Below are 12,962 nucleotides of genomic sequence, written 5' to 3' on the forward strand. Positions count from 1 at the left end.
GATCGCTGTTTAGGTCAATTTCTTTGAGGCTTTATCACTCCACTAAACATTACAATATTGCAATAGATTTTCTAGATTTTTCTCATTGAAGCATGTCAAATCGAAAAGGGTAAGAAATCCACTTCACGTGTCGGTATGGCGTGGAATATTTGTCCGCGCATCAACCATATATATTATTAAAATGTTCTCTTACCATGTACGGAGCGTTGGTGTGTGCGGGTTGACACTTGATCTACAAGGCTGCTACCAAATATCTATGTGACATTTTTTACATCTGAGTTGAGAGGTTGAACACCAATGATTTCGATCATATTTTAAAAAAAGAAAATCAAACATGTATAGTGTTGTAGTAATTAAAGAAATTTAACAACTAATAAGTCTTATTTAAACAAGGCTGACTACGATTGTAATTAAAGAAATTTAACAACTAATACGCTTCTCCAAGTCTGTAGACTGGTTACTTGCCTCCCGCCTTCTGGTGTGGTCTCTCTTCTCCATCCTTGAATTCTTTGGTCCCTTTGAACTTGTAGAAATAAATTGGTGTTTAAGAATAGAATCTTTCCAGCTCAGGACATCATGGATAAAGCAGTAAAAGAGGCAAGGTCATGGCAAAATGCTCAAAAAGAATCCCCTAGTAAGGTTCCAGACAGACAGACAAGTCAAGTCCTCTGCTGTTCACATAACCTCCACCGCTACTAAATATTTCACTGATGCCTCTTGGATGGCTGGAACGAAAGTGGGTGGCTTAGGTTGGATCTTCAAATCAAGCTCTGGCTCCACCGTGGGACAGGGTTCTTCAAACCGCAAATTCATTGGCTCGGCCCTGATGGCTGAAGCTTTAGCGGTAAAGACAGCTCTTATTGCTGCCAAGTCGACGGGATTTGAGAGGCTGGAATACTTCTCTGACTCAAAAAATCTCGTCACCCTCCTATCAAGTAACGGCTCAGCCGTGGAAATTCAAGGAATCCTCCATGATATATTCTTGTTGAGTAGTTCCTTTGAATCTATCTCTTTCTCTTTTGTTCCTAGGATCAATAACTCTGAGGCTGATTGTCTTGCTAAATCAGCCTGTTCCCTGTTTCCTGTAACCACCGTTTAGGTGTTGAACTTTGTTTTCATGAATTAATTCAAAAGGTTTGATCAAAAAAAAAACAAGGCTGACTACTTAAGAAAAATTCCTGTAGTTTTTAGAAACTTATAATTAAATACTAATATTTATATATAAATATACATGTATGTATATTAAAATATTTTTTGAAAGAATCATCTGTTGGAGGAGGTGTTCTAACTCAAAATAGTCCAATCTGATTTATATATTAGAATAACACGCTCATTTTTTCTGTGTATAAAAGTGGGTTGAGCTCTATCGACATCGGTCAGTCCAATAATCTTAAAAGTTTTAAGTTTTGACTTAGGTTAGATTTGGAGAAAATTAATATACATCTGTTATCGACTTGTCTTGTAATAATTTTCATTTGATCTTAATTCTCATGCATATGTGTTTATACACTACTCTTAAAAGCTAGAGTGTGTTTATTAAAGCAGTCGGTAAATCCTCTCTAAATAAAAATAATAATGGCAATGTAAAAGGAATTAAGGATTCCAACCTACAAGTTTGCAAGTAGCTCAAAACTATTCAACTGATACAAACAGGTAATAACACAACTTTTCATATACAATCGTTTCTTTCGGATATTTTTTCTCTTAAATTAGTATATACATTTCTAATGCATTGTAGATTTTTTTGTCTCCATATTTCCATTGAACTTGCAAAATACATAAATTATTCCAAGTTACAACATAGTTCTGAAGACTTAATCTAGCAGATTTTGCAAAACGATCATCTATTACATTTGCATTTCCTAATACCTTCGTAAATTTCTAGTCACCAGGGTGCTGTTCGTTTGTTCATTTGGGTGATCCATCTGGGTGAAGATGCAAGTTGATGTTTGTTTTGTACATTAAAATGCTACATCCAGATGGATCACCCAACTGCATTTATGAAAATTCAGCTCAAATTCTCATTCAAATGAGGGTGAGTCTTAACGGAGCATCTGGGTGAAGGTGAGTCTTCACCAAAAATTCCCGCCAAAACCGAAAAATGCAATTTTCTATCAAAATCGAAAAACACAATTTTTTGTCAAAACCGGGAAAATGTAATTTCCCACCAAAACCAGAAAACGTAATTTCTCGTCAAAATCGAAAAAAACGCAATATCCCGCCAAAATTATTCGTCGAAATCGGAAAAAGACAATTTTCCGCCAAAACCGGAAAACACACATTTTCCCGCCAAAACCAAGAAAACACAATTTCACTCCCAAAACCGAAAAACGCAATTCGCCCCCCTCCCAAACCGGAAAATGCAATTTCCCGCCAAAACTGGAAAAACGTAATTTCCCGGCAAAACCGAGAAAACACAATTTCCCGCCAAAATCAAAAACCACCAATTCCCGTCAAAACCGGAAAACACAATTTTCGTCAAAACCGGAAAACACAATTTTTCGTCAAAACCGGAAAACATAATTTCCCGCCAAAACCGGGAAAATGTAATTTCCCCCCAAAACCGGAAAACACAATTTCCCGCCAAAATCGGAAAACACAATTTCTCGTCAAAACCGGGAAAACGTATTTCCCGCTAAAACCGGGAAAATGCAATTTCCCGCCAAAATCGGGAAAACGCAATTTCATGCCAAAATCGGAAAAACGCAATTTCCCGCCAAAACCGGGAAAACGCAATTTCCCGCCAAAACCGAAAATCGTCATTTCTCGTCAAAACCGGAAAACACAATTTCTCGTCAAAACCGAAAAAATACAATTTTCCGCCAAAACCGGAAAAACGTAATTTTCCGTCAGAATTTAGAAAATGCAAATTTCTGCCAAATTTTTTAAAACAAGTCTATTTTAATTATTTTAGTAACAAGTTCATCTCGATGTAGATGCAAGTTGAAAAAAAAAAAAACAAACGTACTTGCATTGAAATGATTCATCTAGATGGATAAACGAAATGCAGAGACGAACAACACCCAGATGGAGCATCTGGATAAGGCATCTAGATGGACCATCTCGATGCATCTTTCAGATGTACAAATGAACATGGCCCAGTTCCTTTGCTGAGTTTCAAAACATCATAACTTATTAATTCCTGTCCATCTTGGATTTTCTCTAAAGTTTGATATAATGCATTAGCTTAAGAGATCAATAAAACAAGTACAATGATGAGAATAGGTTTAAAATATAATTAAAAGGAAATATTTATTTCTTATTGCTCTGTTATAACAAAAGGTCTGTGGTAAAGGAACTCCGGCTGAAGTGCCCGTCCTGGGTTCGATCCGCGCTGACCACGAGAGGATTTACCCGGACTCCTCTCGCCCTCCAGACCACTTTGCGTAACCAGGGACCCTTAAGTGGACGCTTAAAAATCTTGTAATGGCATGGACATAAGCCCGGTGGGCTAGTCGATCATGCTTAGTGGTCGGATACTGGATTATAAAAAAAAACAAAAGGTCTACTATTTATTACTTATCAGTATTTTTATATGCCAAGTATGGCAGGTAGCCTGCAGTAGCAAACCTTGACATGTCAACTACCTGTAAATTACATTATGGGCTCACAGCATGGGCTCCAAATTAAGTTGTAAGCCCATCAAATTTTTTTTTTTTTTGAGCAATAGCCCATCAAGTTCTTATACTTGGTTTCACGAGTTTGATAAACTTTGTGAATAGCTTATTATGACCGCCTTTAGAAATATGATATTTTGCGATAAACAAACACAGTACCTCAAATCCCAACAAGATATTCACTTTATAAAAGGTCTCACGAGAAACAAGACACCTCTGTGAAAGGTTTATCAAGGGCATTTCATTTTACCACTCTTGTAAACAAAACAAACACACAAACAATTAAAACTGAAAAATAAGTACCGGTGGTCTTACTCTTTAGTATTTGTAGTCTTTAACGTGAAGGCTCTCACATTTGTAAGCACCAAGTGCAGCTTCAGAGTTAGCCTTGCACCTAACCAAGAACACATCTTGTGCCTTCTTCACATTCTTCTCTTTCCCTCCCCAAGTCTTAAGCGCGCTCTGCTGCAACGCCCTTCCAAAGCAAAACGACAGAGACCAAGGCTTCTTTGTCTTCAGCTGGTTCATAGCATTCAGGTTTCTCGTCGCCTCTTCCTCACTCTGTCCTCCCGACAAGAACAGTATGGCTGGAACGGTTCTCTGAAGGGCACGGACAGTGTACTCCGCTATGACCTCCGGTGCAACAGCAACTTTAGCACTCTCTGAACCTGGAGTAACCATGTTTGGTTTCAGAAGCGTTCCTTCAAGAATGACACAGTGATCGCTCAGGGCTTTGTAGCAAGCTGCAAGGAAACGCTCTGTCACCGCTGCACACTTGTTGATATCATGCGACCCATCAACATTCAACACTAACGTCAGGCTCCACATTATTATAGTTTTTTTCTTATAGATATGATATTTTGTGGTTAGTAATGTTGGAAACACTTCACTCTAATGTTAGCTCTGCTTGTCCATGCCACTCTTTAGTGGTGAAGAGGCGCATAACGAAAAAAAATAATTCACCATCGTGCACAATAGTTTCAGTCGCCCAAAGCTTATAGTTGGCTACTGTACACATTTTACATGGAAAACATTCATTTTTACAGGTTTTAGAAAGTAACTTGTGGTTAGGCTCAGGGCTGGTGTCACTATTATACAAAATAGCACTGTGTATAATATGATGATGTAAAGCATAGCAGGTGGATTGTCTGTAGTAGCAAACCTTGACATGTCAGCTAACTTGTAAACGTTACCACTAATTTAAACAAAACACAAAACACACAAGACTGAAAAAAGATTATTAAGTAGTGGTAGTTTTCAAGGGGAAACACAAACACAAAACGATGATATGAAACAACCACGGATCCTTTCAGTACTTGTAGTCCTTAACGTGAAGGCTCTCAGCCGCACCTTCACCAAGCTGAGCATCACCCTTGTAAACACCAAGCGTAGCCTCGGAGTTAGCCTTGCACCTAACCAAGAACGCCTCCTGCGCCTTCCTCACATTCTCCTCTTTCCCTCCCCACGTCCTCAGCGTGCTCTGCTGCAACGCCCTCCCAAACGAAAACGACAGCGACCAAGGCTTCTTCGTCGTCTTCATCCTATTCATCGCGTTCAGGTTCCTCGTCGCCTCTTCCTCGCTCTGTCCTCCCGACAAGAACACCACAGCCGGAACAGCCGCCGGCACCGTCCTCTGCAGCGCACGAACAGTGTACTCCGCCACCACCTCTGGTTCAACTTTCCCGCTCTCCGACCCCGGAGTCACCATGTTCGGTTTCAGAAGCGTTCCTTCCAGCATGACCCCGTGATCGCTCAGTGCCTTGTAGCAAGCCGCGAGGACACGCTCCGTCACCTCCGCACACTTCTTGATATCATGAGACCCGTCAACGAGGATCTCAGGCTCCACGATGGGGACAAGACCGTTCTCCTGACAGATAGCCGCGTATCTAGCTAACCCGTAAGCGTTCTCTTGGATAGCCAGCTCAGACGGCTCGTTTGAGCCGATCTTGAGAACCGCACGCCACTTGGCGAAACGAGCACCGGCGTCGTAGTACTTCTTGCAACGGTCTCCGAGACCGTCGAGACCTTGTGTGGTGGTCTCGCCGTTGGTTCCGGGTAGCTCGACGGTTCCCTTGTCGACTTTGATGCCAGGTAACACTCCTCCTTCCTTTAGAATATCCACAAAAGGCTTACCGTTGGAGCTCTTCTGGTAGAGAGTTTCTTCGAAGAGGATGACGCCGCTGAGGCAAGGGAGAGCTCCAGGAGTGGTGAAGAGAAGCTCGCGGAGAGCGCGTCTGTTGGACTCGACGTTCTCGACGTTGATGCTGGAGAGACGTTTTCCGATTGTGCCGGTTGATTCGTCTGCTGCGAGGATGCCTTTTCCGGGTGTGCCGATGTAGGCGGCGTTAGCGATCAGCTCATCTGCGAGTGTTCCAAAACAATATAAGAGCCTGAACCGAAACAAGATTCGAAAACTCGGATCCGAAAAGTAAGTAGAGTAGTTGACGGTTACGAACACAACCGAACAGAGTTTTTTATGTCAAAAGCTACAGAGTGATGTATGTAACATAGATAATAAATAAACCTCATGAATCGTTAAACCGTAAGGCCTATAACCCAAATAACAAACTGATGCATGACTGATCTATGACTTGAGGCACGTAAACAGATAAGTCTATCAAAATTCTCTTTGAGTATCAAGACAGACACTGTTTAAAGAAAAGGCGAAAAGATTATCAACTTTAACGCATAACGAGACTTGAGGTTTGCTTACCGGCGTATTTGCTAGTGAAGGAAGCCATGGTTTGTTTTTGAGGGGAAAGTATTGGATAGAGAGACAACTGAGGAAGATGGTAGATGAAAGTGGGTTTTATTATAGAGCTCAAGTGGTGAGAAGGTTCGAGAAAAAGGTTTATTTTAAGGAGGAAGATGGGAGATTTTTTTTGCTCTTTCTCCAAGCAAAATGTTTTCAGCCGTTGGATGGTGGGTCGAGATGGCGGTTTTCTTATTACCGCGGCTAGTTTAACGGTTTTTATGGCAATGTACTATGAGGAGGACTTACAAGGAGGGGGTAACTTCTACGACATTCTTCTCTACTTGAGCCCTGACTACTTACAGCCCAGAGGCCCATCAACACTACTTCAACCCAGAGCCCTGACAAAGGCCAACTTCCATTCTAGTAGGTGGATTCACATGATGACACTCACAAATGAGATAATATGATAAATCAATCTTTCAACATAAATTAGTTATTGACTTATTGCTAAGGTACAAAGATGTTGCAAGTGTTGCTGTGGATGTTCATGCCACGTAAACGTACCCTGACAAAATCTGTGTTCATAAGAAAGAAAATCCAGTGCCCCCTCATATATTCTTTTGTAACATATGAAAGAAAAGCATTAGTATATGTGATGTGCAATGTTGGGAAAGCCTCTTTGCTCTTTTTGTATTTTGTATAGAATGAAAAAAAAAAGGAGACAAAAGCATTACATGTTAATAATTTTTAAAAATACTGCACATCTTTTTTTTGCTCAACTCAAAACTTTTGACTGACACTTTTCTACAAAACGAGAGGCATCACGAGGATCAAACCTGCTTCCCCTGTGATGCCGCCAACGCTTCCCCCAGCATAGGTTTCTTGGCCTTCATAAGGATATTCTACTCAATAATTTTCCTAGCATAATGGAAAAATGAACACATAAAGGTTGATTCACGCTGGATTAAAGAACGGATTTTTGATATCAGAGAGCCTAAGAGATGCAACAAAACAGTACTAAGTTGTTATACCTGTTTTATTGCATTCTCAACTCCAAAGCTCGACAAAGAACTTTTTGTCAAACAAACTGCATGGACGATCTCTCCATTTGTCTCACTTTTGGATGGAGGAATGGTAAGGTACGAAGCTCCCTTGAACAGCCATTGAGCCGTTCCTTGACTGAAACAGTCTTCAAACATCTCTCCACATAATATACACGCGCACTGGTTCTCATCAGCAGCTACGGCTGGACCTTCCTCACTTTCAGGATCACTCAGAACTTCATCATATTCAGGTTCTAGCTCTCCCGCTTTCCCTGCTACCCAATCATCTGCCTTTGGAAACCAAACCCTACATTTACTGTTTGTGACACTTATTAACTCAAGCTTCTTCTTATCGTGAAGCTCCATGTGCCTGTCAAGTTCTTCCTTTTGTTTAAGGCGAACGCCACATGAGGTGCAGAGATGTGGAAGGTCATCAAAGAGACTGCTAATCACCGAGGTGTGAAGTTCACGGATCTTATCTGCCCTAAACTTAACTCCTATGAGGTTTTCGGGTTCTGAAATTGCTGTTTCAACTGGTGCTACCTCCTTCTTCACCAAAACCAATGGCTGAGCATCAGACGGAACCACAGATACAGACGTAGAGCTATTGGTAGAATGATCAGGACTATGGTCTTGCGATATAGAAGGTGCAGCCGCACATTGTACAAGGGATGGCAGCTCAGTCTTCGAAGCAGATATCAATCCCTTTGAAACCAATGAGCTCAAGAGAGACGAAATAGGATCCGAGGCCTTACTACTCTCTTTTGATGTCTGTGCTGATGTGACACCGGTAAAAGACACTGCACCCGAACCAAGCGGAGCAGAGGATCGTTCAACTTTTAAACGAGCTGATAACTTGTTAGCAGCCACTGAATTTGGCGAAGTCTTAGGCTTAGCGGCTGCTGACAGAGTTTGTGCCCTTGGGTTAACCTGGGAACTCTCCTCCTTGCTTGCACCATTAGTTAAATTATTAGAAAGGATTCCACTCTTCATGACTGATTCCAGCAAATCACTCATGTTGGGTTGTCCTGTAGTTTGTGAAGCAATAGTTGACTTAGAGTCAATCTTTTCACCCTGCAATGTATCATGTCGTTCAATCACATTCGTTTTTCTAAACTGAGGCCGCACAGAGTCATCCCTGAGGACACTTTGAGATTTCGCTGGAAACCGGGAAGCCCTAGGATCACGTTGAGGGAGGGAATGGGGTCTTCTAGAATCTTGCTTGGCCACACTCTGTTTAAAAGTTGAATCATGTAAAGGCGACTGTCTATCTGACACCTTAGATTGAGGCTGAATTCCCTTTCTAGCTGCATTAGAGGTTGTCGGAGGAAAAGCTTCTGGATCATGCAAAGTCCTAGGAGAAGACGTCAAGCGGCCAAAAACACTTGGATCTATTTGCTCGCTGACAGGATCAAATCTTGGGTCGAGAGCTGAAAGCCTTGGTCGTTTTAAGAGGTGATTTTCAGATTCCTACAAGATGGGAAATGTTTAAAAAGCCAAGAAACTAAATAGAAAACTTCATAATAAAAAGTAATGCAAATGACTATCATTGCTAACCAATCTCTCTGATTCCTCTGGTGCGTGAAGCTCATTCTTTGGGTTGACAGTGGCCACATCTGTTTCAGATAACCTCGAGTGCATGTCCCACATAAACTCTTCTTCCTCAGAGTTTTTCCAACTATCATACGGCACACCTGCGTTTCTACTAGGACCACTTGATTCCAAATTTTCTAGTCTCGCAGTCGCGTAGTTGGAAATTCTGCTTTTGGTATGTAACACATCCCTCTGGTCAGAAATCTGATCAGGACCCCTGCTCACAGCTTCGTACCACTGGTCCTCATACACATCATCAGTAACCCTTGGACCAACCTTCTTAATCACTGATCTAGAATTATACGGTAGTTCAGAAGCATAATCATATTCACCTGATATTGACTCAATATCTTTCTCGTAGAGGGGTTCACTGAGTGAGTCTCTTTGAGACCGGCGAATGGCCTGAATTTAACACACAATCAGTACATAAAACATAGGTTAAAAACTGTAACCATGTCAAAGAAAAATCTACTTACATTTACTTTAACTGGACCTGCCCGCGAGGCTCCAGATGCTATGCTTGAAACTCTCTCCAGTCTATCTGAATCCCTAGTCAAATTGGATGCGATCTCAGGGACATCAGTAACCAATCCTTTTGCCTGCACAAAATTTCAAAAAAAAAAAAATGATAATAATAGAAACTCAGGAAACTTTTACAGAAGTTAAATATCAGGATATAAACTTCAGTGGCAGCAAGTTTACATTGCTTACCCTTCCTGACTGTTGAAGGCGTTGCCTTTCTAGATACTTGGGATTTACATGGATGCTGCTTGGTGGGCGCTGAGACTGCAGCTCAGCTCTGCCTGTGCTAACAACAGCAGCTGAGACATCACTTTTAGCATTAAAACCAAGTTCTTTCTCAATTTGCTGAAGAGTTTGCGGATGAAAGACTCCTTTCCAGGTTCCAAAGAGATGCCGCATATTGGAACGCATAGGAGGGTCAACTTGTCTGTAAGCCTTAACAAATACCTGCACAGAAGTATAAGAAAAAACAGAGGAAGATCAGAGATGTCGTTTACAGAAAAAAAAAATTATATAACCATGACTACCAATAAAAAAACACAAACCTCAGGCAGCTTGGCAGCAAAGTACTTAATGTAATCCCTTCCAATGTTCTTCACAATGCTGTCCAACAGGTACAATGTTGGCAACTTCTGATCAATTGGTACCTGCATAATATACTTCAAATCAGATAACCAGTAGAAAAGGCAATTTGATCACATAGAGAGTAACCTCGAGGATTCCCACCCTGAGGGGCCCTTAAGGTTAAGAACTAAAAATCAGTAACTTATCCTAACTAGAATTTAAAGAATAAATATGTTAATATTCAAGCTACTACTAACATATATCCTGACAATCAAGGAATCTAAAGATGGATACAGAAAGCCATCAAAGAACATCAGCAAAGTCTACAAGCCTAAAAATTGGCAGAGGAACACTATTACAAGTGTCAATTAAGCTGAAGTGACAGGCAGTAAAATAGTAATCCTTGTCTTCCCACCGACCAACTTGACTGGCCAAGCTCCAATGCTTCTCTGCTATCCAAAGATGAACAAAAGTTGTTCTCACTTTCTGGGGAGCATCCGTAATCAGAAGCCACTAACAGAAAATACAACCTTACTTAAAACAGAGCTTGTAGAGCTCTTTGTCAAATGGTAAAGTGAGATACAACAGAACAAACGACAACACACTCCTATAAGCAAAACTCAGTACAAGGACATGAGTAGCTTATATATGCATTCTCAAAAAAAAAAAAATTACGGACCAAACTGTTGCATGAGCAACAACTAATTTGAGTTAGTTAACACCATATTGTCGGGAACAAAGATACTTTACAGAACGGGATGGAATAAAAGAAAGCATATATATAATTCAGAAAAGACACAAAGAGTTACTTTTCAAAATTGGATTTTTTTTTTCTCATTAAACCTCGTATACAGATCACAATCCCAATCACCACTTTCACCATATTTACCTTAATATTATTATACAATTAATCAAACAAAAAAAAATCATAAATAACTGAGAGCAAAAGAGTAAAACAACAAATAACAACAGTGGGGCGCATGATTTCACCTCGAGGATGTTGTTGCAAACGGCGGAAACAACGGCCTTGGCAGCATGAACATTCTCCCCAGCAATTATCGTGAGGTTCGTAATGATCGGCTTCGAGTTGATCGTGAGCTCCGATAAAGCCGACTTATACTGGTTCACTAGCTCGTAATGCGGATGAACCGGTTGCGGCTGATAAGCCTCCCCGCTCGGATCGCTAGCAACACCACTCTCCGTTTCTCTGCCCCCCGCAGCAGCTCGAAACCTCGACGAAGACGACGACGCCGTAGCACCGATCGCTGCTCTCTGCCGCGCGTTCGAATTCACATCGCTGAGCCTCTGTTTCTTCATAGGACCTGGATCTCTGGATCTATCGAAAGGTCTACGCGAATTCTCCATCTTAACGACTATATCAATTAAAAAAAAACTACGCTAATCGGAAGGCAGATCATTACAGCAAATCAGTAGCTTGAAATACAAATCAATAGAAGAAGAATGAAAAAAAAACGAGAATGCGATCTAGAGAGCTGAGATGAGAGTCTGAGAAGAAGGTGGTGAAGATTAGGAACGGTTACAAATGGCAGAGATTGGGACGAACTCCGATCAATTAGGGTTGAGAATTGGGGATTTTTTAAAGAGACGAGATCGGAGCTGGTATCGAGAATATTAGGCCCAGTTAGTGGCCCATTAGTGATCTGAAACTGACCACAGTAGAACCAAATCTTGATTAGGTAACCAATAGCAAATAGTGAAATACTATTGGGCTGGACTGTATGTTTAAGTTATTTGTTGTACAATTTGAGCTGTGAATGTATTTATTATAGTTGTGTGTGTTGAGCTTGTAAAAGGTAAAAAAATGGGAAATATTTATATTTTTCTACCGTCTAAAAATTAAATCTAGTAAGTAAAATTTCTACGTCTAATTTATTTTGTTGTATGTAGCTTTAAAATATCAATATAAAATGATTAGAAGTTTTTAAAATTATAGAAAAAAAAATTAAAAATGTGAATCACTCTTAGATCTCAACATATCACCTACTAAAAATCGGCATTGGTTGGTATGTAATATGTACCAGTTCAATTGTAATGCCAGAATTGAATTAAACATAACATGAAGCTACGCATGCTAAAAAATCTAATTATAAGGGAACAAACATTAAAAGTAGGAAATTTAATTATGTAATTATCAAAAAAAATTAACGAGCATAACAAATTGGATAATCTAAAATATAAAACGCTGGTGTTTTATTATATTGAGTTAAACAATTAATTTTAAAAAAACAAATAAATATAGGGGGAGATAAATAGATAGATGATAGAAGATCGATTTCCAAATTATTGATCGAGATACTCATGTGTTTCCTTTCATGTTTTCAGAAACATTATCTTTGTTTTAGATACTTATCGAGAACTTCAGTGTTGGAGGTGTTAGTAGTTGTCTCTTGTGACTATTTAATATAATTAAAAATGCACTAAAAACTGCCAAATTATATAAGAAATAAATAATTCTGTTATATTAGTCTTTTGGACAATAGGAAAGATGATTTGGAAAAATAATAATGTAATCATCAGTTTTCATCTATCAATCTTAAAATTACAAGTTTATAGCTTAATGGTCATTTATCTATGTCTCTTGATTAATTATTTTTTTCTCGTAAATTTCAATTTTATTTTGAAAATTTGAAAAGCTAAAACTGTAAAAATAATTTATTTTTCTTTCGCTGTTTTCTATTCCTTTTACGTGACTGTAAACTGGAACAACTCCAAACAATAAGAAATAACAACGCAAATGATATTGTTTTCATAAAAGAAACTAAATCTACCATATATAAGCAAATGACAACAATATGGTTGATATGATTCTAGTATATAGTGTTAGACCATCTTTATCGGGAACACCTTTAAATGTTCCGTAGAATTAAAAAAAAAAAAAAAAAGTAAAAAGACACAAATGATGTGTCT

The 12,962-nt window shown here is 39.6% G+C and overlaps 3 protein-coding genes across 3 annotated transcripts; all 3 read right to left on the bottom strand.

The window, feature by feature from the left end:
* Positions 1–3,777: 3,777 nt before the first annotated feature.
* LOC108854424 (fructose-bisphosphate aldolase 6, cytosolic-like) lies at positions 3,778–4,651 on the bottom strand. Its single transcript, XM_018627982.2, has one exon. It carries the CDS (start codon positions 4,443–4,445, stop codon positions 3,936–3,938), a length of 510 nt encoding a protein of 169 aa, XP_018483484.1. The 5' UTR covers positions 4,446–4,651; the 3' UTR covers positions 3,778–3,935.
* A 142-nt stretch (positions 4,652–4,793) lies between these two features.
* Positions 4,794–6,490, bottom strand: LOC108854423 (fructose-bisphosphate aldolase 6, cytosolic). The gene is made up of 2 exons (XM_018627980.2): positions 6,331–6,490; positions 4,794–5,978 (listed from the first exon to the last, which is right to left on the bottom strand). Exons 1-2 carry the CDS (start codon positions 6,356–6,358, stop codon positions 4,927–4,929), a joined length of 1,080 nt encoding a protein of 359 aa, XP_018483482.2. The 5' UTR covers positions 6,359–6,490; the 3' UTR covers positions 4,794–4,926.
* Positions 6,491–6,975: 485 nt separating this feature from the next.
* On the bottom strand, positions 6,976–11,626 carry LOC108854422 (polyadenylation and cleavage factor homolog 4). Its single transcript, XM_018627979.2, has 7 exons — positions 11,025–11,626; positions 10,016–10,117; positions 9,660–9,917; positions 9,425–9,547; positions 8,913–9,350; positions 7,344–8,825; positions 6,976–7,230 (listed from the first exon to the last, which is right to left on the bottom strand). Exons 1-7 carry the CDS (start codon positions 11,397–11,399, stop codon positions 7,219–7,221), a joined length of 2,790 nt encoding a protein of 929 aa, XP_018483481.2. The 5' UTR covers positions 11,400–11,626; the 3' UTR covers positions 6,976–7,218.
* Between the last annotated feature and the right edge of the window lie 1,336 nt (positions 11,627–12,962).

This window comes from Raphanus sativus, chromosome 4 (genome assembly GCF_000801105.2).
Source record: "Raphanus sativus cultivar WK10039 chromosome 4, ASM80110v3, whole genome shotgun sequence".
Lineage (NCBI taxonomy): Eukaryota > Viridiplantae > Streptophyta > Magnoliopsida > Brassicales > Brassicaceae > Raphanus > Raphanus sativus.